A 27,738-nucleotide genomic window follows, 5' to 3' on the forward strand; every position below is an offset into this window, starting at 1 on the left:
GGCAGAGCAGGCAGGTAACTCCCGGTGACTGTTGAGAACAGCAGCTTTCTGACTGTACCTCGCCACCGTTAATCTGTTTTACAGATCAGCTGTGCTGCCCCGAGTGGCTCCATCTTGGGTCTGAATGCCGAGGCAGACGGACTCGGCATCTCATTTATATAAGTAACATCAGCAACATCAGCCAGCACCCTAGAGGTGCTACTTCCTGGTAGTTTATTTGTGTCTATGAACAATGCTATCTCTGAGTATAGCTTATGTCAGAACATCAGACTCATGAGCCATCCTTCATACATCTCCTCACCTCGGCTAGGATCAAAGGAACAGCCAAAGCGTGCTGGCACGTGGTCCTGGTCTCTAGTCATGATCCTTGCCCTGGGTTGCCACAGGGAAGGACTCCCCCAGCCCCTGCCTGCCACCCTCAGCCCTCTGCAGACCAACACCAAAGCTCACCTAGGTCTGCATCCAGCAACTCTGCTCTGAACAGCCCTGAGCTCAACCTGAGACCCCTTCATCTAGTCCCCAGAGAGACTGTCCTTGAGGCCGGGTTGGCTCTGCATCTCCAGCTTTAGGGCAGCCTTGCTGAGTAGCACTGCCTCTTCCCAAATAGCTTCTTCTCCACTCTGTAATGCGTGTGTTAATATGTAATGCCATGCTACACAGGTATAATGTGTGCCGAGTCATTAGGTGTTAAGTCGTTAAGACGGATTTACCACTTGAGATTGGAATAAAAACCTCTGATTGGAAGTGGCCATGTCTACCAAGAGAAAAGGGTATTTGGTGAATACCAAGGGATATTTGGACCATAAAATTGGCATAGCCTCTGAATTAAGAATAGATTCTGACTCTGTGGAAATAGAACTGTGTTCATATACATTTCTGACCCAACTCCACCCACGGAAGTCTACCCTGGATACTGGGGGACACCCCAGAAACAATAGGTCCAACAGCCGCAGTGGGCCACCTTCTCCCTTCAGAAACTGAATGACTCTCAAGAAGACAAGCACAATGCAAGGTGCGCTCAAGAGGAGGGGAGGGAGGGGGAGCAATGGCCTGGTGGTCTTGCTTTTTAGTTCTCAACAGCCCAAATCCCCTTGGGTGTTTCCTCAGACTCCCAAGGCCAAGGGAAGACCGAGTCTGTTTGGAGCTCTCGCAAGCAGTTTGTGTCTAGACTTGCTTTGCTTCAAGGTCGCCAGAGTCCTGGAGAAACTACACTCGACAGGCACATCCCAGCTCACAGGCTGATCTGGTCTGGAACTATCCATAATGCATTTGTACATATAGTCCCTCCTGACTGCTCGGACCTGAATTGGCCTACCTGCCACACTGGCCATCCTCAGTGCCTCTTGGTTCTTGGGTGTCTTGGAGCGGTTCTGGCTGCGCTGCTTGCCCCCAGTGGACCGGATGCTCCGCAGATGGACCTCTGTGGCCTTGAAGAAGGCGACCATGAAGGGTTGCTTGTTCTGAGGTCCGTGCCGCCCAATCAGGCCCGCCAACTTGGGGTTGATGCTCTGCCCTGCAGAGGAGGTGTCCATTACAGAGGTGTGGGGACAGGGAAGGGGTGGGGGAAGATTCCGTCCTCACCTGACAACCTATTCATGGCTATTCGTTTATCTGACAAGGACTATCTGGATAATTCCAGGAGCTATTTTAGGGATACCCTGTTCTCTGGTGACCCCTGGGAGCATCGAAGACAACACATAATCATCAATGGTGACCCAGACACTAAGAAGCATGAGGATCCAGGCCAAGACCTGCAGGGTATCTCAAGCTAGTACAGGGGGTCTCAGGCTAGTACAGGGGGTCTCAGGCTATAGTGAAGGGGGTCTCAGGCTAGTACAGGGGGTCTCAGGCTAGTACAGGGGATCACAGGCTAGTGCAGGGGGTCTCAGGCTATAGTGAAGGGGGTCTCAGGCTATAGTGAAGGGGGTCACAGGCTAGTGCAGGGGGTCACAGGCTAGTGCAGGGGGTCTCGGGCTATAGTGAAGGGGGTCACAGGCTAGTGTAGGGGGTCTCAGGCTAGTGCAGCTTACACTGCTCTGGCCAGAGTGGGTCACTTGGTTTGCCAGGCTTCATGGTGTAACTGTTGTGTGCCAATGAGGTAAGCATGGCTGCCGACACCTGATGACAATGGAGAGGCCACCAGAGAAGAGACCGCGTGACAGTAAGGAATGAGCCCCATGTATGTGGTCTAGCCTGAGACCCCCTGCACTAGCCAGAGACTCCCTGTATTAGTCTGAGACCCCCTCACTACAGGTGGAGGGCCCTGCAGACATAAAGGCCTGGAGGGAAAAGCTGGATTCCAGGAGGATGAGAGCTGGTGGGGGAGGGAAGAAGACACACTAGGTGACCACAGCTAACAGGCAAGAGGCACGGATCACCTCCAGGCCTGTGGCAAGCATTTTGCCTGAACAAGGTCTTGGCAGGTGTAAGCCCTTGAGAAACACAAGGCCGCAGGGCAAGGCTTCATGACAGGAGCCAGTGGCTTTGTGAAAAGTGAGGGAGAGGCTACCCTCGCCCCCCAACTCTAACCCTGACCCTTGGTTCCAAGAAGGGGTTTCCCACAGCATCTGTTCAGTTAAACTATATTTTGTCTTCCACGTTCTACTCCCCAGCCCCCTGCCTCAGTTTCCCGTCTTTGTAAAGCCTTTATGGCTGTAGCCAAGGAAGTGCCAGTCTCGCAGACCTGTCTTTTTTCTCAGCCCTTTGGTTGCTCAGCAAATTCCTTCAAAACACAACAGAACCTGCCATTGTACAAGCCTGAAAAGCGTGGACAGGAGGTAGGTACTCCAAGAAAGCCTGGTACCCAGAGACCAGAGTTACAAAGTACGGAATTAACTCCAGGATGTAACGGTCAATGTTGATTGCCAATGGAAACAGACCTCTGGTTATGGGTCGGGGGTAGTTTCTAGACTGGGTTAATGGCCTGGGAGGAACTACCCTCTAGGTGGGCAGTATCCCTATCTCCATGGTGGACCTGTCCTGGAATGGGTATAAAGAACATAGACTGCTGAGCTCCTGCTCATTTCTGTCTGCTTCCTGGTTGTGGATGCTGTCACCAGCTGCCTCATGGCCTGGATGTCGTGATGGACTGGACCTTCAAGCCACGGTCCCAAACAAAGCTTCCCTAAGTTGCTCTGTTGGGCATTTTGTCACAACACTGAGAAAAATGACTCACAAGCAGGTCCCAGGCCGTCCCAAGGCCCTGATGGTAACATTGTTCTATACGTCTTCCCTCGGACCAACAGCTATGAGCTCGTTAGAAACAGAATTTGACATCACACTGCTGATGAGTATGTCAGACGGAGACAATGTTGGTTGTGCGCAGCAGAGCAAGATCGAGCGGCTGAGGGACCTGCCTAAAACTGTGCAACTCAGCGACACCGAATCTGACCCTAGATGAGGTTGGGGTGGGGAGGGCGCTTCACTGTTGCAGCTATTATGGCCCAAGTCCAGGGACAGAACCACGGCCAGCAGAAGTGATGGTTCTGGAGGGCCTTGGCTCCTCTCCATCAGGAAGTACTTCAGCTAGCGTTGCCAGGCAGATCAAACCTGGGGAAGCCCAGCCTCCAGTGCCTGGCTCAGCCCCGGGAGCCACTGTGGTTTTTAAGAGTTCATGTTTAAGAAAACACATTTCACCAACCCCCACAATTTACCTTCCCCCCTTTTCATCGTCCAGCTCTCCTGCATTCTTGAGCAGGGTCCCCCCCAGTTCATCCATCTATAACATGAGTGAGTCTATAAAAGAAACCATTAAAGTCAGGCCCTGAGGAATTGCGCTTCCCCCCTGGAAGGCTTTTAGGGCAGAATAAAAATGCCTCACCTAAAACCCTGATGCCTATCGGGACCCCTTAAATCTAGGCGCCAAGAGTGGTCCCAGGCCCTGTAGCCCTTTCGACCTGCCGGGCAGTGCTGGAAGCTGTTAGCAAAGCCACCTCCATTGGTCATAACCTCTGCTGAGCAGGAACCAAAGCCGCACCTGCCACCAGCTGCCAGCACAGCCTCGATTTCCTACTGTGTGAAACAGGATGAGGCCAGTGGTCTCACATCCCAGTTTCCCTGCTAAATGACATGGTTTTTTTTTTCACCTAGGTATCTTTGCTCAAGCTGACTCGGCCCCAGCCTCAGGGCTGGGCGGGATGTGGTTGGACAAGAGGCACCTAATCCTCCTCACGATACAGTCACTATCACGGCTTAGGGGTGAGATGTGACCCAGTTCAGCCGGAACACGCAAGAGAGGTGTTCTGGAAATGTCTAGAAAACATATTAATCTAACGTTCAGAAGAAACTTATTCTCTCAGCAGTGTGGAGGGAGACAGATGGCATTCCCAACACTACCTTCATGTCCTCAGCCCAGGGAAGCCATACTTTCAAACAAGGGCTACCCAGGGAAGGAACAATACAGACAGGTCTCTTGTGACTCGGATGTCACCGGGTCAAGACAGCCTGCAGCCTTCATCCTCACCCCAGTCACCACCATGAATGCCCCACCTTGATGACTAAGTTAGAGCCTGGATTTTTCCTCACCCCCTCCTCAGAGGCTGGTGACAGGGAGCACGGGCACAAGCCATCTTTGGCCCTCAGGAGCAAGCGCTGGGCCTGTCCTCATTGCACAATCTGGGGAAGGATGCAGGTTTTCTGTGTAAAGACTGGAAGCCAACCCAACTGCATTTGTTTCGCCTCCAGCAGAAAGCGGGGTCAGGAAAAAGACTGGCATAACTCCAGAAGCATTTAAACATGCCCTACTACGTGTACGTGTCTGCAGATACATTTAAACACGCCCTACTAAGTGTGCATGTCTGCAGAAGCATTTAAACACGCCCTACTACGTGTGCGTGTCTGCAGAAGCATTTAAACACGCCCTATGTGTGTGTGTGTCTACAGAAGCATTTAAACACACCCTACTATGTGTACGTGTCTGCAGAAGCATTTAAACACGCCCTACTATGTGTACGTGTCTGCAGAAGCATTTAAACACGCCCTACTATGTGTACGTGTCTGCAGAAGCATTTAAACACGCCCTACTATGTGTACGTGTCTGCAGAAGCATTTAAACATGCCCTACTACATGTGCGTGTCTGCAGAAGCATTTAAACAGCCCTACTAAGTGTGCGTGTCTGCAGAAGCATTTAAACACACCCTACTACGTGTACGTGTCTGCAGAAACATTTAAACATGCCCTACTACGTGTGCGTGTCTGCAGAAACATTTAAACATGCCCTACTACGTGTGCGTGTGTGCAGAAACATTTAAACATGCCCTACTACGTGTGCGTGTCTGCAGAAACATTTAAACATGCCCTACTACGTGTGCGTGTCTGCAGAAACATTTAAACATGCCCTACTACGTGTACGTGTCTGCAGAAACATTTAAACATGCCCTACTAAGTGTACGTGTCTGCAGAAGCATTTAAACAGCCCTACTAAGTGTATGTGTCTGCAGAAACATTTAAACATGCCCTACTATGTGTGCGTGTCTGCAGAAGCATTTAAACAAGCCCTACTACGTGTGCATGTCTGCAGATGCATTTAAACACGCCCTACTACGTGTACGTGTCTGCAGAAGCATTTAAACACGCCCTACTACGTGTGATGTTTCACCTTTGCTGCTAAGTTTAGAACCAGAGACACACCTCAGGGTGTGTCTGCAAAGAACTCTCCTGAGAGCTTTAATGGAAGAGGGAAGACCACCGTGAATGTGGTGGGCCAGGGTTCCACAGAATGAGAGAGTGAGCTGAGCCCCAGCATTCATCTCTCTCTATGTCCTGACTGCTGACACACTGTGACTAGCTGCCAGAACTTCTCTGCAGTACAGAACACCCCCTCAAAATATGAGCCAATGTCAACCCCCCTCCCTTAAGTCATTTGTGCGGGGTACTTTTGTGGGCAGCTAACATAGCCCACACCACACTCCACACATGAACGTCCAGAGTGGCGTTGTTCCTAATAGCCCAGAAGCAGAAACCACAGCCATGGCACGTGGGGAACAGGGAGGAGGGCAGGAAGGTGGAGGGCACACTACAGGTGTGGGCCCTTTGAGGGTATTCTATGCACTGGAGGAGGCCCAAACAGCCTCCACCCAGGACCCCAGACAATGTCACATGACCCCTAAGAAGCAAAGAGACCTGGATGGAAAGCCATGGCTGGCTGGCTGTTACTCTGTCTGCCTTGTCTTAGTTGCTTGTATACAAAGTAATCAAAATAAATTATTGAGATGTGGCTCCCAGGTAGAGCACTTACACAGCATGCAGGAGGCCCTGTGTAAGCTGTGACTGTTCTTTCATTTTCCAGCCCCCCAGACCCAAATAATCACACAGAAACTATATTAATTATAAAACTGTTTGACCAATAGCTTAGGTGTATTTCTAGCTAGCTCTTACATCTTAAATTAACCCATTTCGATTAATCTGTGTATCACCACAAGGCTGTGGGTTACCAGTTAGGTTCTGGCTTCTTTCTCCTTCAGCAGCTGCATGGCATATCCCTGACTCCGCCTTCTTTCCTCCTCTATCTCTGCTTGGATTTCCCACCTTGCTATATTCTGCCCTGCCATAGGCCAAAGCAGCTTCTTTATGAACCAATAATAATAAAACATATTCATAGCATACAGAGGGGAATCCCACATCAGCTCTGGGTTCATCCTCAGTATTGGCAGATGTTACACCATGACTTGTTATATACAGCGGTGTGCCTATACACATCTACACATTACACACAGGCATCCATATACATATACAGACAAGTACATATTTGATACAGGGTCTCATTATATAGCCCAGGTCGGCCTTGAACCTACAGCCATCCTCCTGCTTCCCCTCTTGGGTGCTGAGATTACAGGTGTAGGCCACTATGCTGTGCTCTTTATTTTGATATTGAACAAGGGGACAGTCAAGAAAGGTTGACTGGCCGGGCGATGGTGGCGCACGCCTTTAATCCCAGCACTCGGGAGGCAGAGGCAGGCGGATCTCTGCGAGTTCGAGACCAGCCTGGTCTACAGAGCTAGTTCCAGGACAGGCTCCAAAGCCACAGAGAAACCCTGTCTCGAAAAACCAAAAAAAAAAAAAAAAAAAAAAAAAAAAAAAAAAAAAAAGGTTGACTGTAGTCAGGTAGTGGTGGCGCATGCCTTTAATCCCAGCACTCAGGAGGCAGAGGCAGGTGGATCTCTGTGAGTTCGAGGCCAGCCTGGTCTACAGAGCGAGTTCCAGGACAGCTAAAGCTATGGAGGAAAACCCTGTGTTGAAAAAAACAGAAACCAAAACCTAAAAAAAAGAATCCTTTTTCCTTTGCGATGCTTTCGTGTGACGGTTTCAATTAGGGCTTGCAATCATTTGTTTTGACTATTTGTGTTTAAACAGCCAGCGAGGCTACTGAGCGGGGCATGGGGTGGAAGTGGATGAATTAACTAATCTAGGCAGAAAGACAACACATATACTTTGAAGCACAAAAATCTGTGTCTTTGGCAATATTAGAAGACATTTCTATTTTATTGCAAGGTTAGTGGACTGGCGTTCTCCTCCATCCACAAACCCACAGATTTGCCTATGAAGAGGCGGGCTTGGGAAGTAAGGAAGCAGGCTGTCCCTTGAACTTCAGAAAAACAAATACTGTTGCTGCATGCAGGATCACGCTGAAAGCATTGCAAGCAATCTCTGCTCACTCAAATTCCACTGGCATCGTGCGTCTCCTTGAGGCTGAGACAGGACATTTTTCTCTCTGTGCCCTGAGAACCTCCTTAGGGCTACAACCAGCAGGAGGGAGGGGCACAGGGCACCTGCCCACCAGCCAGGCAAGTAGTAGGCAAGGCCAGGATGGGCTGTTCCTTCCTAGGACTCATGCTGGCCCTCTTTGCTGTTGCCTCCCTGTTCTGTCTTGAGACAAAGTTTCACGTAGCACATGCTAGTGTTAAATTCATTATACAGCTGGGTCTGGCCTTGAACTTCCGGGTCTGCCACCTCTACCTCTAGGGTGCTGGAATTCCAAGCGTGCACCACACAACCCCTTTATGAGGTGCTAGAGATCAAGCCCAGGACTTCAAACAGGGTAGGAAGTCTCTACCAAGCCCCAGCCCTAGCTGTTTATTTTATTCCTTTTAAAAGTAAGGGACAGTAAAAATGACTTTTTAGGGGGTGCGTTGTGTGTGCTTAGCTGTTTTGTTTACAAATCTGCATGTTGACATGTATATCGATGTCAACTGAAACAGTTACTTGAGTCAGTGCTTCCATGACACACACCACACACCCCACCTCCCCCCACGCACACACACACACACACACAGCACCTCCCCTCACACACACTTACCTACCCCCATGCACACACATATTACACCCACACCACATACACACACATCACCTCTCCCACGCACACATACACACAGCACCTCCCCCATGTACACATACACACACAGCACCTCTCCCACGCACACACACACACCACTTCCCCTCACACACATACATACACAGCACCTCCCCTCACACAAACATATACACACACTACCTAACCCTATGCACACACACATACTACACACACACACACCACCTCGCCTCACATACACATATATACACACCACCTCCCCTCATGTGCACACACACACCACTTCACCACACACACACACACACACACACACGTGAACGGGCACACTGGCACATGTGCGCGAACTCTTCCTGTTCTCAGCAGGGGGCTGCTGCTCTCAGAGGCCACATGTATGTCAGGGGGACATGCATGTCAGAGGGAACCCAATGCCACTGGCATTGCACAGAAACTAATCATTCCCAGTTAGAGTTATCCCATCCCTCCATCAGGTGATGGGCCAAAAGGCGAAAATCTTGATGCCAAAGATACTCTAGCCCAGGAATCAGCAAATTGTGTCTTATATCTGGCTGACGACTGCCTGCTTTAGCAAATAAAGTTTTATTAGAACAGAGCCAGTGCACAGTCGCAAATGCAGCCTTTGGCTACCCTCATGCTAACTAGCACTGGTGAAAGCCAACAACTCTGCTTCAAACCTGAAACATCCAGCCTCTGGAACACTCTAGAAGGCATTTGCTGACACCCACACACTCCAGACCTGCTTATTTCCAGACCATACGGAAAATGCACCTGGTGGGAGCTGGGGAGCACCCGGTGGGAGCTGGGGAGTACTCGGTGGGACCTGGGGAACACTCTGTGGGAGCTGGGGAGCATTCAGTGGGAGCTGGGGAGCACCCGGTGGGAGCTGGGGAGCACTCGTGGGAGCTGGGGAGCACTCGGTGGGAGCTGGGGAGCACCTAGTGGGAGCTGGGGAGCACCTGGTTGGTAGAGCGCTCATCTAGCATGCACACAGTCCTAGGTTTGACCTCTGCTACTGCACAAAACCAGGCGTGGGGATACGTGCCTGTAATTCCAGCACCTGGGAGATGGAGGAAGAAGTTCAAGGTCGCCCTTAACTACACAACAAGTTTGAGACCAGTCTCAAATACACAAGTGCTTACCTTGGGTCTCAGATATCCAGACACCCAGCCAGCCAGCCAGCCAGCCATCACTCCATCCATCCATCCATCATCCATCCATCCATCCATCCGTCCATCCATCCAACCAGGCATCCATCCATCCATCCATCCATCCACTCCTCTTCAGTGCTGTCTTCTGAGAGCCAAGGTATCCAGAGGGTGCTGACTTCTGTCCCACGCCACACGCTTGCCCGGGAAACCTAGCTGTGCTGCTTTGGGGCCTGCAGCTGGAAGGCCAAGGCACAGAGGCAGACTTTGCACACTGCCTGGGTGGTCTGGGAAGAGCACCTCTGACCTGGGACCTCCCTCAGGGCCAGATGGAGGATGTGAGCGGTGAGCATGCCAGGAGAACTCTGCATTTGCCATCCAGTAGGATCTGACGTCAGGCAAAACATCAGGCTTCCAGAAAGACCACATTAGGATGGAAACAGATGTCCCTGAGCAGGGAAACTGAGGCCTGACTGGCAACCAGTTCCAAATTCTAGCCGCCACTAGGCAGGTCTTCTCCAGCTCGGTGGTCTTGATGAACCACCACTCTAACCAAGGTTAGAGTCAGGGTGAGGATGGCTATCTGTCTCCTTCCACTCTGGTGCCACCCTGAGCCTGGCCTCAGCAGGAGCAGTCCAAAACGTCAAGGTAACCTAAATTAGTTCAGGTCCCCAGGGTGGGCATAGGGGACCCTGCTGCCAGCTCAAGACCCATCACATCACACAGTAGCTGCTGGTTGCACTGACTCCCCAGTGGGCCCCATGAGCCTTTCACCTACTGGTTGCAGGCGTGGAGTCTGTCGGCATCCATCTCTCTAAATGAACAGGGTGTCCCCAGAATAAAACTCTAGTTGACACAAGAAATGCTATGATATTCAGTTCGTCATCCACAAATGTGTCTGGTGGCACCAGCCACACCCGTCTTCTCTGTGGTCCACGGCGGCTTTGGCACTCCAGTCATAGAGTTGAATAGCTGTGACAGACACCCGCTAACCCAACAAGCTGGGCGTATCGGTTCTTTTGAGAACAATAACTGGGGGGGGGGGGGAGTTTATGGCATTGGCCTGCACCAGCCTTTCTCAGCCCGTGCTCCCTGAAGAGCCACAGGTGCCCCTCGAAGGGAAGAGTTCACGGTCCGTTAACTATGAGGAATGCCAGCTGAGTAAACGCCACAGGCTTCTCTTGAGGATTTATCGGAGGCCATTTTGCCAAGTGTCCCTGGTTAATCTCAGGCTGAGGACTTCGCCTAGGAGGATTCTACGTGAATGTTTCTTGAAATGGATTATTTCGGCTCTTAAGAGGCCAGGTGGGACATGGGGGCGGGTGGAGCGAGAGAGATGAAGAACTGAAGAGTGGAGATGCAGACAAATTGCATTCCCTCCAGAATGGCTGTTTCTTCGGGTCTCAGGGACACCTGTTGGGACTTCCAGCTTGACTCAGTGGGTCCTGAGTGTCCGTGCCCTGCCGGTCCTGCTGGCTCAGCTGGCTCAGGTTTGATTTTCCTCTTGGGTGGCTGGTACTCAGTACTCTCCTCTCCTTTCCCAGAACAGTGACAGGACTCACCAGGCTTTGAGGTAGAGCAGCCTGGTGCTTAGAGCTCAGCCTCAAGAGCCAGGTGGCCCAGGTTCGAATCCCAGTGCCGCTGCTCCCTAGTTTGGTGGCAAGGGCAAATTATCAAAGAACAACTCTTTTCTGGCCAATAACAGTTCCTGCTGCCAGGGTGTCTGTGGCAGTTTGGTTTGCCTGTGCGGTAGTGAATGGCAGCAGCTAGGCATGATGGTCTTATGACTTAGGCTGTACCTGCCCTCTGCGTAAGGCACAGAAGAGAAGGCATGCTTGCCCAGTGTCCAGCTTTCCCAGGAAGGCCTTTCCTTGGACCCCCTGGGCAGGGAAGGACTCTCAGACCATCCAGATGGATATGTAGAGGCCATTGGCTGTGTGGGTGAGCACCTCTGAGGAAGTGCTTCAGGGCAGGGTGATTGACACTTTCTAGCCTAAGGCTCATGGTCTTCCCCATCCGGTGGTCTCCAGAGACAGGTCCATTGGAGTCACCTGAGCACACAGGCCCCATCCACACTCCCCAAGGGCAAATCCCCGAGGGTGTCTCATAGCTGTGTTATTGGGCATCTTGGGGCCTAGCGAGGTAACAACAGCACTATGACCCTCTCTCATACACAGCACCTCCCTCGGGAGAAGAGACATGCTACGAAACCCAAGGCGCCGCTGTCCTGTGGGTCTTAGTAAGGTAGGTCAGGTATGACAGCTCAGAGGAGGGGCAGCAGGAACCCACCACACTGCTGGGGGCATCTGGGACGTCTCTAAATGGGGCAGGGTGAAGATATAAAGTGTAAGTACCGCAAGCAGAGTCAAGTTCAGACATGAGCTTAACCCACTCAGAAGGAAAGGGCTGGAGCCAGGCTCCTCACCTCAGTCCTACCGGCAAGAGTCACAGAGTGGAAACCATCAATCCACACAGTGTAGTGACAGTCACATCTAAGTCTGGACCATTCACAGCGTGGGTTAAGGACCAGCAGCCTGGGGAGCAGGGAAGGCTGTCTGGAAAGACAGGCTCCCTGTACCCCACACCTATTCAGTTTGAATCCACATTTTGAAAGGTGCCCTGGTAAACCCCCTGGGAGGCACACACATGTAACGGCACATATGTGGAGGTCAGAGGACAACTTGCATGGATTTCTCTCCTTCTACCACCTGACCACCTGCCTGCTGGAGACGAGACTGCCGAGATTCAGACAGGTCTAAAGTCACGGGAGAGCATGGGTCTAGACACTAATAATGTGTGGTCATAAAACACACCTTAAAGTGAATTAGAAACTCGTTAATAGATGATGGGACCAAACTCCAAGACAAGTTGTCACCTGAACACTGTGGTGGTTTGAATAAGAAACGTCCCCATACACCAGGCAGTGGTGGCACACGCTTTTATTTTCAGCACTTGGGAGGCAGAGGCAGGCAGAACTCTGTGAGTTCAGCCTGGTCTACAGAGTGAGTTCCAGGACAGGTTCCAAAGCTACAGAGAAACCAGAGGATGGCGCTGTTTGGGGAGGTTTAGTTGGTGCAGCCTTGCTGGAGGAAGTGTGTCACTGGGGGCGGGCTTTGAGAGTAAAGTGCCCCGCCTACTTCTGGCTGCTGTTTTATGTTTTCTGTTTGCAGATGCACACTCTCTGCTTCTGTTCCTGTCGTCATTTCCACTGCCTGCTGTCACGCTGTCCTCACCATCACGGACCCTAACCCTCAGGAACTTTAAGCCAGAATAAATCCTTTTGTCTATGGCATCACCCCAGTCATGGCGTTCTGCCTCAGGAACAGGAAAGTAACTAAGACACACCCATCATGTTGTGGGATAATCTTATTGTACACTGTGAAGATGCGTCTTTGCTAAGGCCCCTTCTGATTGGTTTAATAAGAGTTGAACGGCAGTAGCTAAGCGGAAAGAGGTTAGGTGGGGCTTCTGGGAAAGCGAGGAACTCAGGGGGATGAATCTAGACACCAGCAAGACAAGGAAGGAGTCAGACACACAAAATGGAAGAGAGGTAAAAAAGCTCGTGGAAGTATATAGATTTATAGAAACAGGTTAATTTAATTTATAAGAGCTAGCTGGAAACAAGTCTAAGCTAAAGTCCGGTCTTTCATAATAATAAGCCTCCGCGTCATTATTGGGGAGCTGGCAGTCCCAAAGAAGTCCAATGAGAAAAGTCTATCTGCACCATCATTTGTATGAGAAGTGAAACAGAGATCAGAATCTATACCTAAGCTTTTAAGCACCCAGACATCATTCCTGTGAAGGCATCCATGAGTGCTAATCAGGAATTATCTCTGGAAAGTGGAACTCAGAATCTGGGGGAAGGAAATTGGGGGGGGGGACTATTTACTGTGACACATTTGTATCATGTTGACTATGGAGGAATGAGTATTTCCTATTCCAAAATGAATGAAAACAATTTGCTTTCCTTTTCCCCTTAAAACTGGTGGGAAGGTGCCAGGGTGGTCGTGGTGCATGCCTTTCATTCAGGACAGCCAAAGCTACACAAAGAAACCTTGTCTCAAAAACCAAAACGAAACAAACAAAACCAACAACAACAATAATATAATACCTGGTGGAAAGGAGCTGGAAAGACGGCTCAAGACTAAGATCACTTCCTGCTCTTGCAGAAGACCCAAGCTCAGTTCTCAGTACCCAACCATTCACCTAGAAACCACCTGCATCCAATCCCAGGGGATCTGTCTGCTGCCCTCTTCAGGCCTCTGAGGTCACCTCCACTCATGTGCTCATGCCCATTATACACGTGAGAGAGAGTGAGAGATGCCAGGAAGGAGCAGCTAACAATGACTTCTCCACCGATGTGACTTCAGTACTTCAATATCACCCCACAGAGAACATCTGGCCATGTCTGAAGACATTCTGGGGTGATACTACCTGAATCAATGCTTAGAAGGTTGGGGATGCCAGCAACCATGCTCCATTGCCCAGGACTCCAGGAGTGCCAAGGGTATCAAGCTGACAAACCTGTCTGGTACGCCCTGCTGTGCTGTATGTGTTATGCCACCTCGGAGCTCTAGCCTTGTGCAGTTCTCATGTAGCAGGTCTGGGTTGACCCAGGAGTCTACATGTGTCACATGACTGCAAACCCTGCTGATGCAGGACAGCTGTAAGCAGTGAAGCCATCGCTGGCCCATCTTGCCCAACTCCCAATCTTCTGTGGAATGGAGGAGGATGTGCTGGGTTCAGAAAAGAAGCTAGACTCCTGAGGCCCGGTTGAGATGGGGAGCACCAGAGGACACTGACTCGTGCAAAAACAAGCTCGTGGGCTGCTGCTGAGCCTCCTTGGAGGCTTGGAAGCATGGGGTTCACTGGGACTAGAGGTGTTGGTGTCTGAGACTCACCATCCAGGGTCTCCACGGAGAGTTGCAGGCCCAGGTTGTGTCGAGGGTTGACCACCCAGTGGTTGCTGGTGGCTGTGATGTCAAACACCAGCCAGCCCTCCTCAGAAGCCCAGAGGGTACGACTGTCCAACAAGAAGAGGTCCGACTCCCTGGAAAGAGGAGAGAGACTTGAGGTTAGGCAGGTCATGGCTCAGCCACCGTGACAGCCAGCACCCTAGCAGACAGGGAAGCTCTGTGTAACAAGACAAGTGGGGGCAAGGCACCAGTCCCCTACACACAGGCTTGTCAGAAAAGGACCTGAGCACAACGGCCACTTAGCAGCCGTGATGGGGAAAGAACGTATTAGAAACACAGGTACACACAGGAATAGAAAGCTGGAACAAGTCCATCTCACTCTACCAGATGTCATGGGACCCTAACAAGACACAGGAGAGGCAGGAACTACACAGCCTGCAAGTTGCTGGGGCTGAAGGTGATGCCAAGGAGGTCATTCACCATGTGTCTGGCACCACACCAAGAGCTCCATGCAAGGTAAAGCCATAATTCACCCGATGAAAGGTGGAAAACTGCTGGCTAACTGGCTGAGAGTTGGAGCAACAGATGGATTTATGGATAGAAGGATGGGTAGATAGATCAATGGATAGGCTAAGCGAGCAGATAAATAGATAGATGAAATGGGTGGGGAGGGAGGGAGGTAAGTAGGTAGGTGGATAGATGAAAGACAGATGATGGATGAGTGGGTGAGCAGATGGATGGATGGGAGGATGGCTGGATGCATGGATGGATATTTGGATAGATGGATGAATGGATAATAGGTGAATTGATAAAATAGATGATAGAGGATGGATAGATGACATATGGATGAATCAGTGAATAGAGGTATGGATGAGATAAACAGATGGATTGATAGATGGGGTGGATGGACGTGTAGGTATGTGGAGGATGGATGGATGGGTGGGTAGATGAATACCACTCCACCACTGCATACAATATATAAGGCATTCATAACAGCTCTTGTGGATTTTTAGTTATCAAGACTCGGATTCCACATTTTCAGTGGTTAACTAAATACAAGAGCTCCTATGTTGTGCTGGGCACTGTGGGACAGTGCAGCTCCTCTCCAACCCGGACCCTTCTCCGGGCCCCTGACAGTTGCCCTCAGTCCTGTAGTTACCACCTTTCCTGGGAACACGGTATGTTTTGTGACTCACACACACACACATCAATATGGCACCTGTTGGTTGGGCACAGATCACTCTCCAGGCTCTGGGGTCAAAAGCACGCTGTCGCTGAGTCCTCACAACAACCCTAGGAGCTGGAGAATCCTGCCCACGCTGCTGGGCAGACACCGAGACGTAAAAGGCATGTCTGGACGTGTTTCACTCAACTCTCAGAGTCTTTGACAAATCAGACCTGTTGCTGAGTGTCCCACTAAGCCAGCAACCAGAGCCAACACACAGCGCCAGCCTAGAAAGAGTCTCCAGTTGCTCCCAGTCCCCTCCTCCTACTAACTACTGCTGGCCATCTCTAGTCATCGGTCCCATTCATCTCAGAGGTCTGCAGATTCTCCCTGCTGAGACCACAGTGCAGTCTACAGTCACCAAGTGCACACACACACACACACACACACACAAGCCAGGGAGCAAGCTGTGGGCAGACCTTAGTTAGATCCATAGTCAGTGCCAAGGCAGGTGTGAGACACCGGCCGTCTCACGGGTCAAAGTCACCAATGTATGCCCTTAGCTGTGTCTTCTCCTTCTCATCCCTCCAGCCAACCGTCTAGGCACAGAGAACCTAGGTGGTTTATGTACATCACATACCCAGGCTTGGGAGTGGTGGCGGGCACTCCAGACATGGATGACATCACAGAGACCACAGGTGGGGGCGTGGATGGTTTTCATGCGCACTCCCCTACACCTGATTTAGAAAACGTTGAATTACATCATTGCTTCAGCTAAAACACCGTGTCCCTTCCCATGCTCATGTTGAAAACTAATACACAATGTGACAGTATTAGGAGGTGATCAGGCAATGAAGGCACTGTCCTCGTGAAGGGACAAGCCCTTGTGAGGGGTGTAGAGGGACAGTATTTGAGCCCTTTGGACTTTCTGCAGTTCACTGTGCCAGGACAGAGTAACAAGGTGCCAACTTGAAACAGTAACATTCACAGAACACAGATCCCACCAGCGCCTTGACCACCAGCCTCCAAAACTGTGACATGAATTTCTGTTCTTGTAAGTTTCCCAGTCTTGGGCAATTTGTTGCAGCAGCAGAAACAGACTAAGGTGCTACAAGTTCTGATCTTAAACCAGTAAATCAGCCACGAGGTAAGAGCCTATGTCATTCCTCAGGGCCCAAAGTCCTCCACATCCTCAGTAGTCTGTCCTCTTGGTTACTTATTACAGAGGCAAGGAAGCCCTGTTAGGGTCACACAGTGTTTGAAAGACCCTAAGTTTGACTTCAGTGTCCAAGTTGAATGAAAACAATGACCGAGTCTTTAGGACACACTTACTTCTTCTACTCTGATGTCCCTTTAGAGGTGACTTTAAAATCTTGTTTGGAGGATATCTTACATGGCTTTCAAAGCCACGCATAGGGAAATCTGGCTGGCCTCATCTCCGACTTGCCTGATGGCTTCCCTGATTCTGGAGAACTCCCAGGACTGTCAATGAAGCAGCTGGCTACCCTGACAGCGGATGGGAGCAAAAAGAAGCCACTCCAAGTCAGCTCGGGACATCTGCTCCAAGCACGAGATGAGGAACTTGGGTGGTGACGTTGCTAGGAAACCAGATGTGCAGGAAGGTGGGAGCAGATGCTGGCACAGGGAACAATGCTTGTGACCAGAGGACGGAGCAAGCCTTCACCAGACTGCCCTGCCCATAGATGCTAAGACTTCTTTCATTAAAGGCCAGGACACTGAGGCCAGATGTGTCAGGACAGAAGTGATTCATCCCCACATCACCATGAAGGCGGCCACTCCCCACAGCCAGCGGAGTTTGCCGTTTATCTCAGGCTTGCATGCAAGAGCCACGCCTTATCTGAGGGGGCAGGAGTGGGATGAAGATGTAGAGACAGAACAGAGGCGGGACCACGGGCAAGGGACAGCAGGGACACTCAACTGAGTGGGAAACTGGATTCCCGGTCCCTCTCGTAGTATTGCAAAGGAACACTGGCCATACAACAGAGAGAGCAAGGGAGTGGTGAATGGGCCTCTGGGACATTCTTATTTACCTAGAGCACAACGGCTGCTGCCCATCCCAGGTGGGTACAGAGGTGGAGAAGGTGCAGGTGCTGGGGCCCCAAGAACAGACACGCATTCATTTACCTTCCCTGCTCCTGGAGCCTGGGTGCTTTCCAAGCCGGCACTCTGAACTTCCCCTGGCCCTCCGTCATGTTAAGATGTCACTCCCAAGTTGGGCACGGTGGCACACGCCCATAATCCCAGCACTGGGGAGGCCGACGCAGGACTGCTGTGAACCTGACTTACGTAGTGAGTTCCAGGCTGTGGATATGGTTCCTATTTCACACATGTGGGCATGGGGACATGTCATTGTCCCAGGGACAAGCCTTATCCATGGTCAAACTAGACAGTGGAACAGGAAATACAATTCAAGAACCTTTATCCCTAAGCCTTGTCCCCCTCTCCCAACTCCCAGGTCACATCTCAGCAGGGAGGGAGGGAGGTACAAGATCTGTTAGGTCCTGTTTGGCACCTGCTATCTGCCCTGCACCTGCACTGTGTGGGACATGGGCAACACCAGACAAATGTAGTCAATTTTGATAGACTGTTCTCCAAAGATGGCCAAACAGCCAGTGGATAGGAAAAACAGGTCCAGGTGCATCAGCTGTCAGAGAAAGGCAAATTAAAACTAGAATGGGCAAGGTAGTGGTTAAAGGTGCTTGTTGCCGAGCCTGACGACCAGAGTTCAGTTCCCAAAATCCACAAGGCAGAGAGGGGAGCCCAGGCTGTCCTCTGCAAACTAACGAGCAAATGTGAAGGCCATAAAGAACAGGCAGATGGTTCAGTATCAAAGTGATTGCAGTGCAAATATGAGGACCCAAGTTCAAATCCCCGGTACCTATGTACAAAACTGGGCGCTGCAGTACATGGAAGGCAGACAAGCATTGAGGGCCCAAGTTCAAATCCCAGTACCTATGTACAAAGCTGGGTGTGGCAGTGTGTGGAAGGCAGACAGGAGGATCCTGGGTTTCGGTCAGCAGCCAATCTAGCTGAACTGATGGGCACCAGGTTCAGTGAGAAGTGCTATCTCAAATACTAAGGCAGTTTGCCTTCCTGGGGACGACATCTGATTCCAAACTCTGGCCGCCAAATACATGTGCATACGCACCCAAGAGACGGACTCGTGGGAAGATGTATGCACACACTCTCTCTGTTATTCCCACACATAAACCCAGCTAGGGGTGGGACTTGGTTCCTCCTCCCCTCTCCATACTGTACTTTTTTTTCTGGCCAGTGCTTGAACAGATCTTGTGCACGCGGTCACACCCGCTGTGCGTCATATCTGCTGCTGCCCTGTTGTGTCTAGGGGACAATGTTTCTTCGCAGTCACCCACCACCTCTGGCTCTTACACACTGCAATGGACAATCCCTGAGCCGTGTGTGTGTGTGTGTGTGACAGAGATGTACCATTTAAGGCTGAGCATCCTATTGTCTCTTATTCTCTAAACCCTGGCCAGCTGTGGGTCTCTGTGTTAAACACCACCTACTGCAAACAGAAGCTCCTCTGATGAGGGCTGAGTTATGCTCTATCTTTTAGATGGATAAAGCTCGAGGGTGATGTACAATACACAGGGCAGCGCCTTGCAGAAATAACTCCCTAAAGTTTGCAGCCCTTACACAGGAAGCCTGCTTGTGTGTACTCTAGTCTAGAGGGTGGAAAGGGAGCATTCCAAATCTCAATTCTGAAAACATACATGGCTCTCAAAACCCTGACTGTCGGGGCTGGAGAGATGGCTCAGTAGTTAAGACCACTGGCTGTTCTTCCAGAGGACTTGGGTTCAATTCCCAGCACCCACATGGCAGCTCACAACTGTCTGTAACTCCAGTTCTAGGGAATCTGACTCCCTCACACAGAGTATACAAGGCAAAACACTACTGCATATTAAATAAATAAATACTGAAAAAACAAAGCCCTGACTGTCTGGGAAACACATTCCCATGTTCTCGTGGTCTTTCCAGAAAACACGGTGTGACGGGACTAATTTTCCACTGCACGGACGTGTATAGCGTGGCCCTGTCTGCCAAGCTCAGGAGAGGTATAGAGCAGATTTCAGGGCATGCGTTCCCGACTGTTTCCACCACTAATTCCTCTTAAAGGAATAGCAAGGACTGGGGAGATGGCTTGGTTGGTAAAGTATTTACCAACACAAACATGAAGACCTGAGTTCCACTCCCAGATTCCATGATTAAAGAGACAGTCATGGTGGCACACACTTGTGATCCCAGCACAGGAGGCAGAGGACAGGACATCCCTGGGCTCACAGCCCAGCCAATCTAGCCTAGCCTACCCGCTCAGTTCCAGGTGACAGACCCTGTCTCAAAAACAAAGTGCAGGGGCTTGAGCGATGGCTCAGTGGTTAAGAACACTTGCTGTTCTCACAGACATGGGGTTCAGTGCCCAGCACCCACATGATGTCTCACAAACACCTATAACTCCAGTTCCAGGAGATCCAGTGCCCTCTTCTTGCCTCTGTGGGTACTGCATGCATGCAGTGCAAGCAAAAACAATGCATGTAGTGCACACACCAATATGCACATAATGCACACACCAGCAGGCATGCAGTTCACACACCAGCAGGCATGCAGTTCACACACCAGCAGGCATGCAGTTCACAAACCAGCATGCAGGCAAAACACAAAAAATAAAAACAAAGTTTTTAAATGTTTCAATACAAAGCAAAACAGTCTTCAGCATATTCTTCAGGACACAGACATACACTTTCACACACACACACACCACACTATTCACACACTCACACACACACATCGCACTCACACACAGAAACAGCATCAAGACACAGAAGGTCACCTTCTCCCCTCCAGAAACCCAGGTTTTCCCAGAGTCCTGCTCTGTAAGGTGTGAACCCCAGCTGACCCTGATGCTGGCTCTACGATGTTAATAATTAACCACCTGACTGTGGACTGCAAGCCGCTGGGTCCAGAGCCCCTCCTCCAAAGGAAACCAGTGGACAGCAAAAACCTAACCCTGGAGAAGAGAGAGGAGCACCCTACACACACACACACACACACACACACACACACACACACGAATACGTGTGCAAGCACACACAAACAAGAAAACCTGTGAACATTGGGAAGTGAGAGGAGACACACACACACACAAACACACACACACACACACACACACACACACACGCTGGAACTCGCAACACACCCTCCCCTGGAAAATTCTACCGCTGTGGAAAGTGGGTATTTTAAATCTCCAGTGTGGGAGGATGGAGAGTCCTGTCTGGGACTTCTGACTACTCAGAGGCTATTTCTAGTCTGCAATCCCCAGGGGCCATCAACCACTCCCCTGGGGATGGCCACAGTTTCTCACATCAAGACCACCAAAGCTTACTGAAAAAAAGAAGAAGAAAAAAGACCCCAGGGGCCTCTGGAAAATCTGAGGGCATGCCGTTTCAGAACCCAGTACCCAGCCTTGGGGGACATGCCATATTTGACCACTGTCAAGGGGTCCAGCACCCAGTGTCTTGAGGGCCCAGAAGAACCTCGGAATCCCTGCAAAACATCTTAGCTGCAGCCGAAGATGGGGAGTGTTTGTGTCATCATGCTGCTGCTGGTGGCTGGACAGGAGGAAGGATCTGGGTGACAGCCATAAAATCTTAAGTGGTGTGATTAAACATTCTCCAAGTCAGGTATGGTGGTGTAGGCCTACAGTTCCAACTGTTAGGACAATTACAGACCCAAGGCCAGCCTGGGCAATCTCAAGTCTGCCTCAAAATAAAAATATGGGAGAGGCAGATACAAAAGGAGACAGATGGGGGAATTACAGAAAGAGAGGGGTGTAGCTCAGTAAGAGTGCTTACTTAACAGACACCAGGTCCTGGATTCAAGCTTCAGAATTGAGGCGGGGTCCCCAATATCACAGCCCAAAACACAGTTGTAGCTCCCCCAGGAGCCCTCAGGCACAGCTGACCACCTGCAGGGACCCTCAGGCATAGCTCAACACCTGCAGGAGCCCTCAGGCACAGCTCACCACCTGCAGGGACCCTCAGGCACAGCTCACCACCTGCAGGACCCTCAGGCACAGCTCACCACCTGCAGAGACCCTCAGGCACAGCTCACCACCTGCAGAGACCCTCAGGCACAGCTCACCACCTGCAGGGGCCCTCAGGCACAGCTCACCACCTGCAGAAACCCTCATGCACAGCTCACCACCTGCAGAGACCCTCAGGCACAGCTCACCACCTGCAGAGAACCTCAGGCACAGCTCACCACCTGCAGGGGCCCTCAGGCACAGCTCACCACCTGCAGAAACCCTCATGCACAGCTCACCACCTGCAGAGACCCTCAGGCACAGCTCACCACCTGCAGAGAACCTCAGGCACAGCTCACCACCTGCAGGGGCCCTCAGGCACAGCTCACCACCTGCAGGGGCCCTCAGGCACAGCTCACCACCTGCAGAGACCCTCAGGCACAGCTCACCACCTGCAGAGACCCTCAGGCACAGCTCACCACCTGCAGGGGCCCTCAGGCACAGCTCACCACCTGCAGGGACCCTCAGGCACAGCTCAACACCTGCAGGGACCCTCAGGCACAGCTCAACACCTGCAGGGACCCTCAGGCACAGCTCACCACCTGCAGGGACCCTCAGGCACAGCTCAACACCTGCAAGGAGCAGATACTTTCTTCAGGTGGAGAGAATAGCCTTTGGAATTCCCCAGGGTCTCTCCAGGAGGCCTGGTTCCGGGCTACAGCCAGGCACCTGCTCACCTAACCTCTCTGTCTCCTGTGTTGCAGGTCCAAGAGCCATCTCCACAGAGTAGTGGAGAGGACTAGGGATCAGGGTGTCTGCTGGTGCCCCAAGCTGTTACAGAGAAACATTTGGGCAATCTTCACTGGAACAACGACAGCCAGGAAACACACCGCATGTTACAGGAGGTGACAGGCAAGGGTGCATTAGGTTCTGGACTGAATGACTCCACCACCAAACAAAAGAAAATGGACTTGAGCTGAGAGGCCAACAGAACAATACACCCTCAGAAGTCCTGAGTGGAGGGCCAGGACCTGACTGTGCTGTCTTAAATGGCAGAAGGGGTCCAAAGAGAAGACATGGGGGACACCTGAACTGAGGCAATTCTCCAGAGAGGTCCCAAGTCACCACAGAGTCAAGAAAGCAGAGAGTTAGACGTCAGCATAAAATGAGAGAGGACACTCCCAGAATCCAGGAAAGGTTAGGAACCGAGGCCTCCCCAGGAGTCCAGTGTGGACATCTGGTGACTTCTTTGGTAATTCACCATCTCAGTTTCTGAGATAGTCTTTCTGTGAACCCAGAGCCCTCATGCTCAGGGTTGACCAGCCCAGCCAGTCAGCAAGAGCCCCAGGATCCGCTTGTCTCTACCCTCCAACACTTGGGTTATTAATTTGCACTATAATCAAAAGCAGGGTCTCCCTATGTAGACCACGCTGGCTCCGAATTCACAGAGCTCAACCTGGCCCCGCCTGGCCTCCATCGCAAATGCTGGGGTTAAAGGTGTGGCCACTGTTCCCAGCAGTTCCCAGCTTTTGTGTATGTGATGAGCATCCAGACTCAGGATGCTTAGGCACCAAGGACTCTACCCACTTAGCCATCTCCTCAGTCCTAGAATTTGTATTTTAAGCCATTAAATGTGTGGTCCCTTGTTACAGCAACCCTGTCACCATTGGGATGTCTTGCCTCTCAACCTTATGCCAGTGCCAGAAGCTGGAGGGACAATGGCAGCCAGAATGGGGTTTGAGGACCAGAGGCAAGGACAGCAATACCCAAATTGGGCAGGCAAGATACTGACAAAGATCAAGGAAACAGCAAAAGTACAAGACTTCCCAGGGAAGGAGGTTCCCGGGGACACCACAACAGGACAAGAAGAATGAGCAGAGTTAATTCAGCCCAGACGGCCGGGACAAGTGTGCCTGACAGAGGGAACAGAAGTGTGGAAGGTGTGATCAGAGACCAGTGAGGAGAGGCTGCAAGCTGCTGTGGCGACAGAGGTGGGCAGAGCCACAGCCTGCAGGCTTCTGGTAACCGTGAGTCAGATGCTAAGACCCAGAAAGTAGGGAGCACATTGGGTGGCAAAATCTTTGCCAGATCCTCCCTCCCTCTCCCTGCCTTCCACACCGTCCCTCTTCTGGACATGATGGGGGGGGGGCAGGGAGGGAGAAAGAGAAGGAGAGAGAACACTGCAGCGGGAGAGAAATCCAGAGAGCGAACAGAGCATTCGCAGGCTAGCATGATGTCATGTGGGTAGAGGCCCCATGAGTCAGGAGAGAAGGCCCTTGGCTGGTGTACCTGGAGCCAGCCCAGCAGGCACACTCCAGGCCGCAGGGAGGCCCAGGAGGAAGATCAAAGTCCTGAGACGAAGTTGGCCCCATAGGGTCGGGTCGCCAGGCGCCTGGAGCTGCCCACCTCAGGGTTAGGACACAATCGGCCCTGATGGTGAAGTCAGAGAGGCCCAGCGCTTTTTATAAACCACTCTCTTGAGGCCCTACACATCCAGGAAGACCAAAATTAAGTCGTTCGGGAGAAAGGTGGAAAAACAGATGAGAAGCCGCAACACCTCCTGCCACGGCATGAGCTGGGGGGCCACCCACCGCCTTCCCATCCAGCCCAGGACTGGCAGGCTGCCCACTGAGGAAGCCCACCAGGCATCCGTGGAGGGCCCGAGACAGCTTACACAGCAACCAGAAGGCTGTGCTGTTACAGGCAGGGAACGAGGAGAGGCCATTCACCGTCAGGGCTTCAGGAGCATGCAAGAAGACAGGTTTGAAACTCATCAAGGTCTCTGGAGTTTACCTCATTAGCAGAGGGCCAACAGCCAAAAGGGTTCTGCAGTGAAATAAGCAAATGTGTACCACTGACCCTCAAAGATGCCAAACTGTATGTGCGTAAGTACATTAAATGCTCCGAAAGGGCCTTGAGATGGCTCTGTGGCTCGAGGCGCTTGCTACCAAGACGGTGACCTGAGTTCCATCCCCAGGACCCCAGAAGCAGAGAACTGACTTCTACAAATTGTCCTCTGATCTGTGCATGTGCACATGCATGCACACACAGACACACACGCACAATACTTACAATGAATATGTATGCGTATGTATTTAAAGAAATTAAAGAATAAAGAGTAGCTTTTTTTTTTCAAACTTACAGGTGTCACCAGAAAGGGACTGGATTCCCCCAGTTCCCTGGGGCCTTTACCCACTGATCCTGCTCTGAGCCCCTTGGAAGCCCACTCTCAAAACCCAAGGTGGTCACCCACATTGACTAAGGAAAGACCCTGGACACCTCCTCTCACCTCCCACAGGAACCCTGGCTGGTGCTGTAGATTAGGAGACTGGAAGGGAGGAGGGGTGCCTACTCATTCTCCTCCCCCCTTGGTGAGATTCACTTAGACACAGTGCAAGGACTGAGCCACACTGTTCACCTAGTGACACATCAAACATCATCACAGTGACACAGCGAGATCTTAGGAGCCCCCCCCTAAGAAACTGTGGGGAGCCCTGTGGAGATTCTGAGTCAGCTCCGTGTCCTCTTGATGGACCCCTGACTGAGGCTGTGGTGCAAAGGCGGATCTTTCCAGACTTTCCCTGGTTGCCCCACTTCCTCCAGCCTCCAGCTCGAGACTGAAATAGGGCAAGGTAACCTCAGACTCCTCACGAACACTCAAGACAGCAACTAGTCGACACTGACAGCTTCCCCGCCGTGTCATCTTTCCAACTTGAAGAAAAAAAGAACCACAGACCGACTCTTAAGATTCCAAAACCCAGAGACCAGAAGGGGAGGGGAACAGGGCGCAGCAAGAAACTGAACCTGAAAGCCGCAAGCCAGGGAGCTGCAGACAGAAGCAAGGGACACCGTGCCTGTGGAAGACAGGCTGCTCCCTGCCCTGAGGCCCTCCACAGTGTATGCTGGCCTTTAGGCTGCATCTTACCCTCAGGGATAGAGGAAGTTCACACCACTCTGCATGAATCACATTGCTCAGTGTGAACTGAGATGGTAGAGAATGCTCTCCAAACCTTCCTTTGGCAACTCAACACTCGTCTGCCCAACCCTAACCACGGGGCGTCGAGTGACAATCAGTGATTTATGCAAATGAAATATTACCACCTATCAAGTAATCAAATTAAGTCAGGAAGACCTGACATGTGGGTGTACCAAAACCACCTCAGAGATCAGCCGGCCAAGGGCTTGTCTTGCAAACATTGGGACCTGGGCTCAATTCCCCAGGGCCCATGTGAAAACTGAAGCATGTGTCTGTAATCTCAGCACTGAGGAGGCAAGGACAGGCAGATCTCTGGGGTGTGCTGGCTGTCCAGGCTAGCCTACTTGGTGATCTCCAAGCCAGTGGGGGGGGGGGGAAACCCTAAAACCAAGGTGGGTGATACCTGTGGTTGCCTTGGCTTCCACACACAAGTACACACATGCACACCTACACACAAACAAGCAAACACCGGGGGATACACAAGATCATAGCAGAGTTAACAGACTCTTGAACTTACAGACATATGAGGCCAACGAATGATGCCCCTGCCTCACCTGGATCATGCAAAGTGGGGGCACCTGGCCAGTGAAACGGCTCAAGAGGTAAAGGCATTGGCCTCTAAGCCTGATGACCAAGTACGAAGGCCACAGGATCCTCACTGGTCTGAGGTGCTTGCCACTAAGCATGGTGACCTGAGCTTGATCCCCAGGACCCACACAGGAGAGAACTACTCCCAGAGGCCACCAGGAATGCATTTCAGAACAACCAGGGAACGTCTGGAGTGACCTGCCTTTGCACCACCAGCCTCAGACAGGGGACCATCAAGCGGACTCACTGAGCTGACTCGAAATCTCCATAGGACTCCCCACCATGTCTTGGGGGAACCTCCTACGGTCTTGCTGTGTCATTGTGGTGTTTGAATGTGTCACTAGATGAACATTGTGGCTCAGTCCTGCACTGTGTCCGAGTGAATCTCACCAAGAGGAAATGAGCAAAATAGCCCCTCACACCTCCCCCATCTCCAAGTCTACAGGACCAGCCAGCGGCTTAAGTACCCTCCCAGCAAGGAAACTGGTGGAGCTTGCAAGGGATCTTCAATAAACTCTTACATTAGACGAACACAAACCTCTGCTGCTCTGTTACTGACAGTGTGGGTGTGACCACTCCCAAGCTTAGGATTCTCCACAGCTAGGCTAATGGAAGTTTTAGGAAGCAGAGGACCAGAGGAGGAAAGGAAAGGGGACGGCTAAGAAAAATGGTTCCTGCTTAGGTACTGGCCATGAGTGGAGAGCCAGGCAGACACTGAACGTGCCTGTGAAGCAGCCAAGCACTCTGCCCCCAGGCACATCTGTGGTCCCACTTCGACAGTGTTTGTTACTCTGTTTAAAAACAGGCTCTAAAAACCAAAAAAAAAAAAAAAAAAAAAAGACAGGCTCTCACTGTGTTATTCTAGCTTGCTTGGAAGTCTCTACATAGAGAAGGCTGGACTTGAACTTGTGGTCATCCTCCTGCCTCTGTTCCTACAGGACTAGGTTTATAGATGGTATCTTGACACATTTGCTTGATCACCTTTCTCTGATCTGTGACCCGCCTTTGAAGCAAGTGTTAACAAGAGTGATTGTCTCTGAATCTTTGTCTAAACAGCTAGGCTGGAATCGAGGGTCTGGATTCTTCTCTCTAATCTGGGTGCATTCAGGCACTGTGGACAGTGGGAGCCATGGGGAGGCAGGCATGGGAAGGTAGGCACAAGCTGAGGAGGAGGTGGGAACGCTGGGAGGGAACTGAGGCACTTTCCACCCCAAATATGGCCTGCTCTGGAGGCCTCCCGGGGCTATTCCGCTCCTGCACTGGGGAGTTGCAGGATGAGGCCAGCATCTTGGGTACTGAGGCTGGAAAGGCCACTGCACACCTCCCATCTCCCCATCAGCCTGCCCCAGAAAAAGGTCAAAAGCCCCCAGCACAAAGCCAGGAGCTCTGCCTGAAATGATGCCTATGGAAGTGGGAGCACTCCAGAAAAAGGATTCAGCTTTGCCTCTGAATCCCCTGCAGGGGAGCGGACAACAGCTGGGGACCCTGAAGAGCACAACCCTCCCCTGAATCTCCCCACCGCCCCACCCACTCTTCTCCTAGTAACAAGCCCTCATTTCAGGG

The 27,738-nt window shown here is 51.4% G+C and overlaps 1 protein-coding gene across 1 annotated transcript in view; it reads right to left on the bottom strand.

Annotated features, from left to right (window-relative positions):
- Bmp7 (bone morphogenetic protein 7) overlaps positions 1-27,738 on the bottom strand; it is a 71,596-nt gene that overhangs the window by 8,897 nt on the left and 34,961 nt on the right. Inside the window, exons 3-4 of the mRNA XM_075963214.1 lie at positions 14,371-14,519; positions 1,316-1,513 (exon numbers count right to left, since the gene is read on the bottom strand). Coding sequence (XP_075819329.1) covers positions 1,316-1,513; positions 14,371-14,519 — 347 coding nt within the window. The remainder of the gene's footprint in view (positions 1-1,315; positions 1,514-14,370; positions 14,520-27,738) is intronic.

This window comes from Microtus pennsylvanicus, chromosome 2 (assembly GCF_037038515.1).
Source record: "Microtus pennsylvanicus isolate mMicPen1 chromosome 2, mMicPen1.hap1, whole genome shotgun sequence".
NCBI lineage: Eukaryota > Metazoa > Chordata > Mammalia > Rodentia > Cricetidae > Microtus > Microtus pennsylvanicus.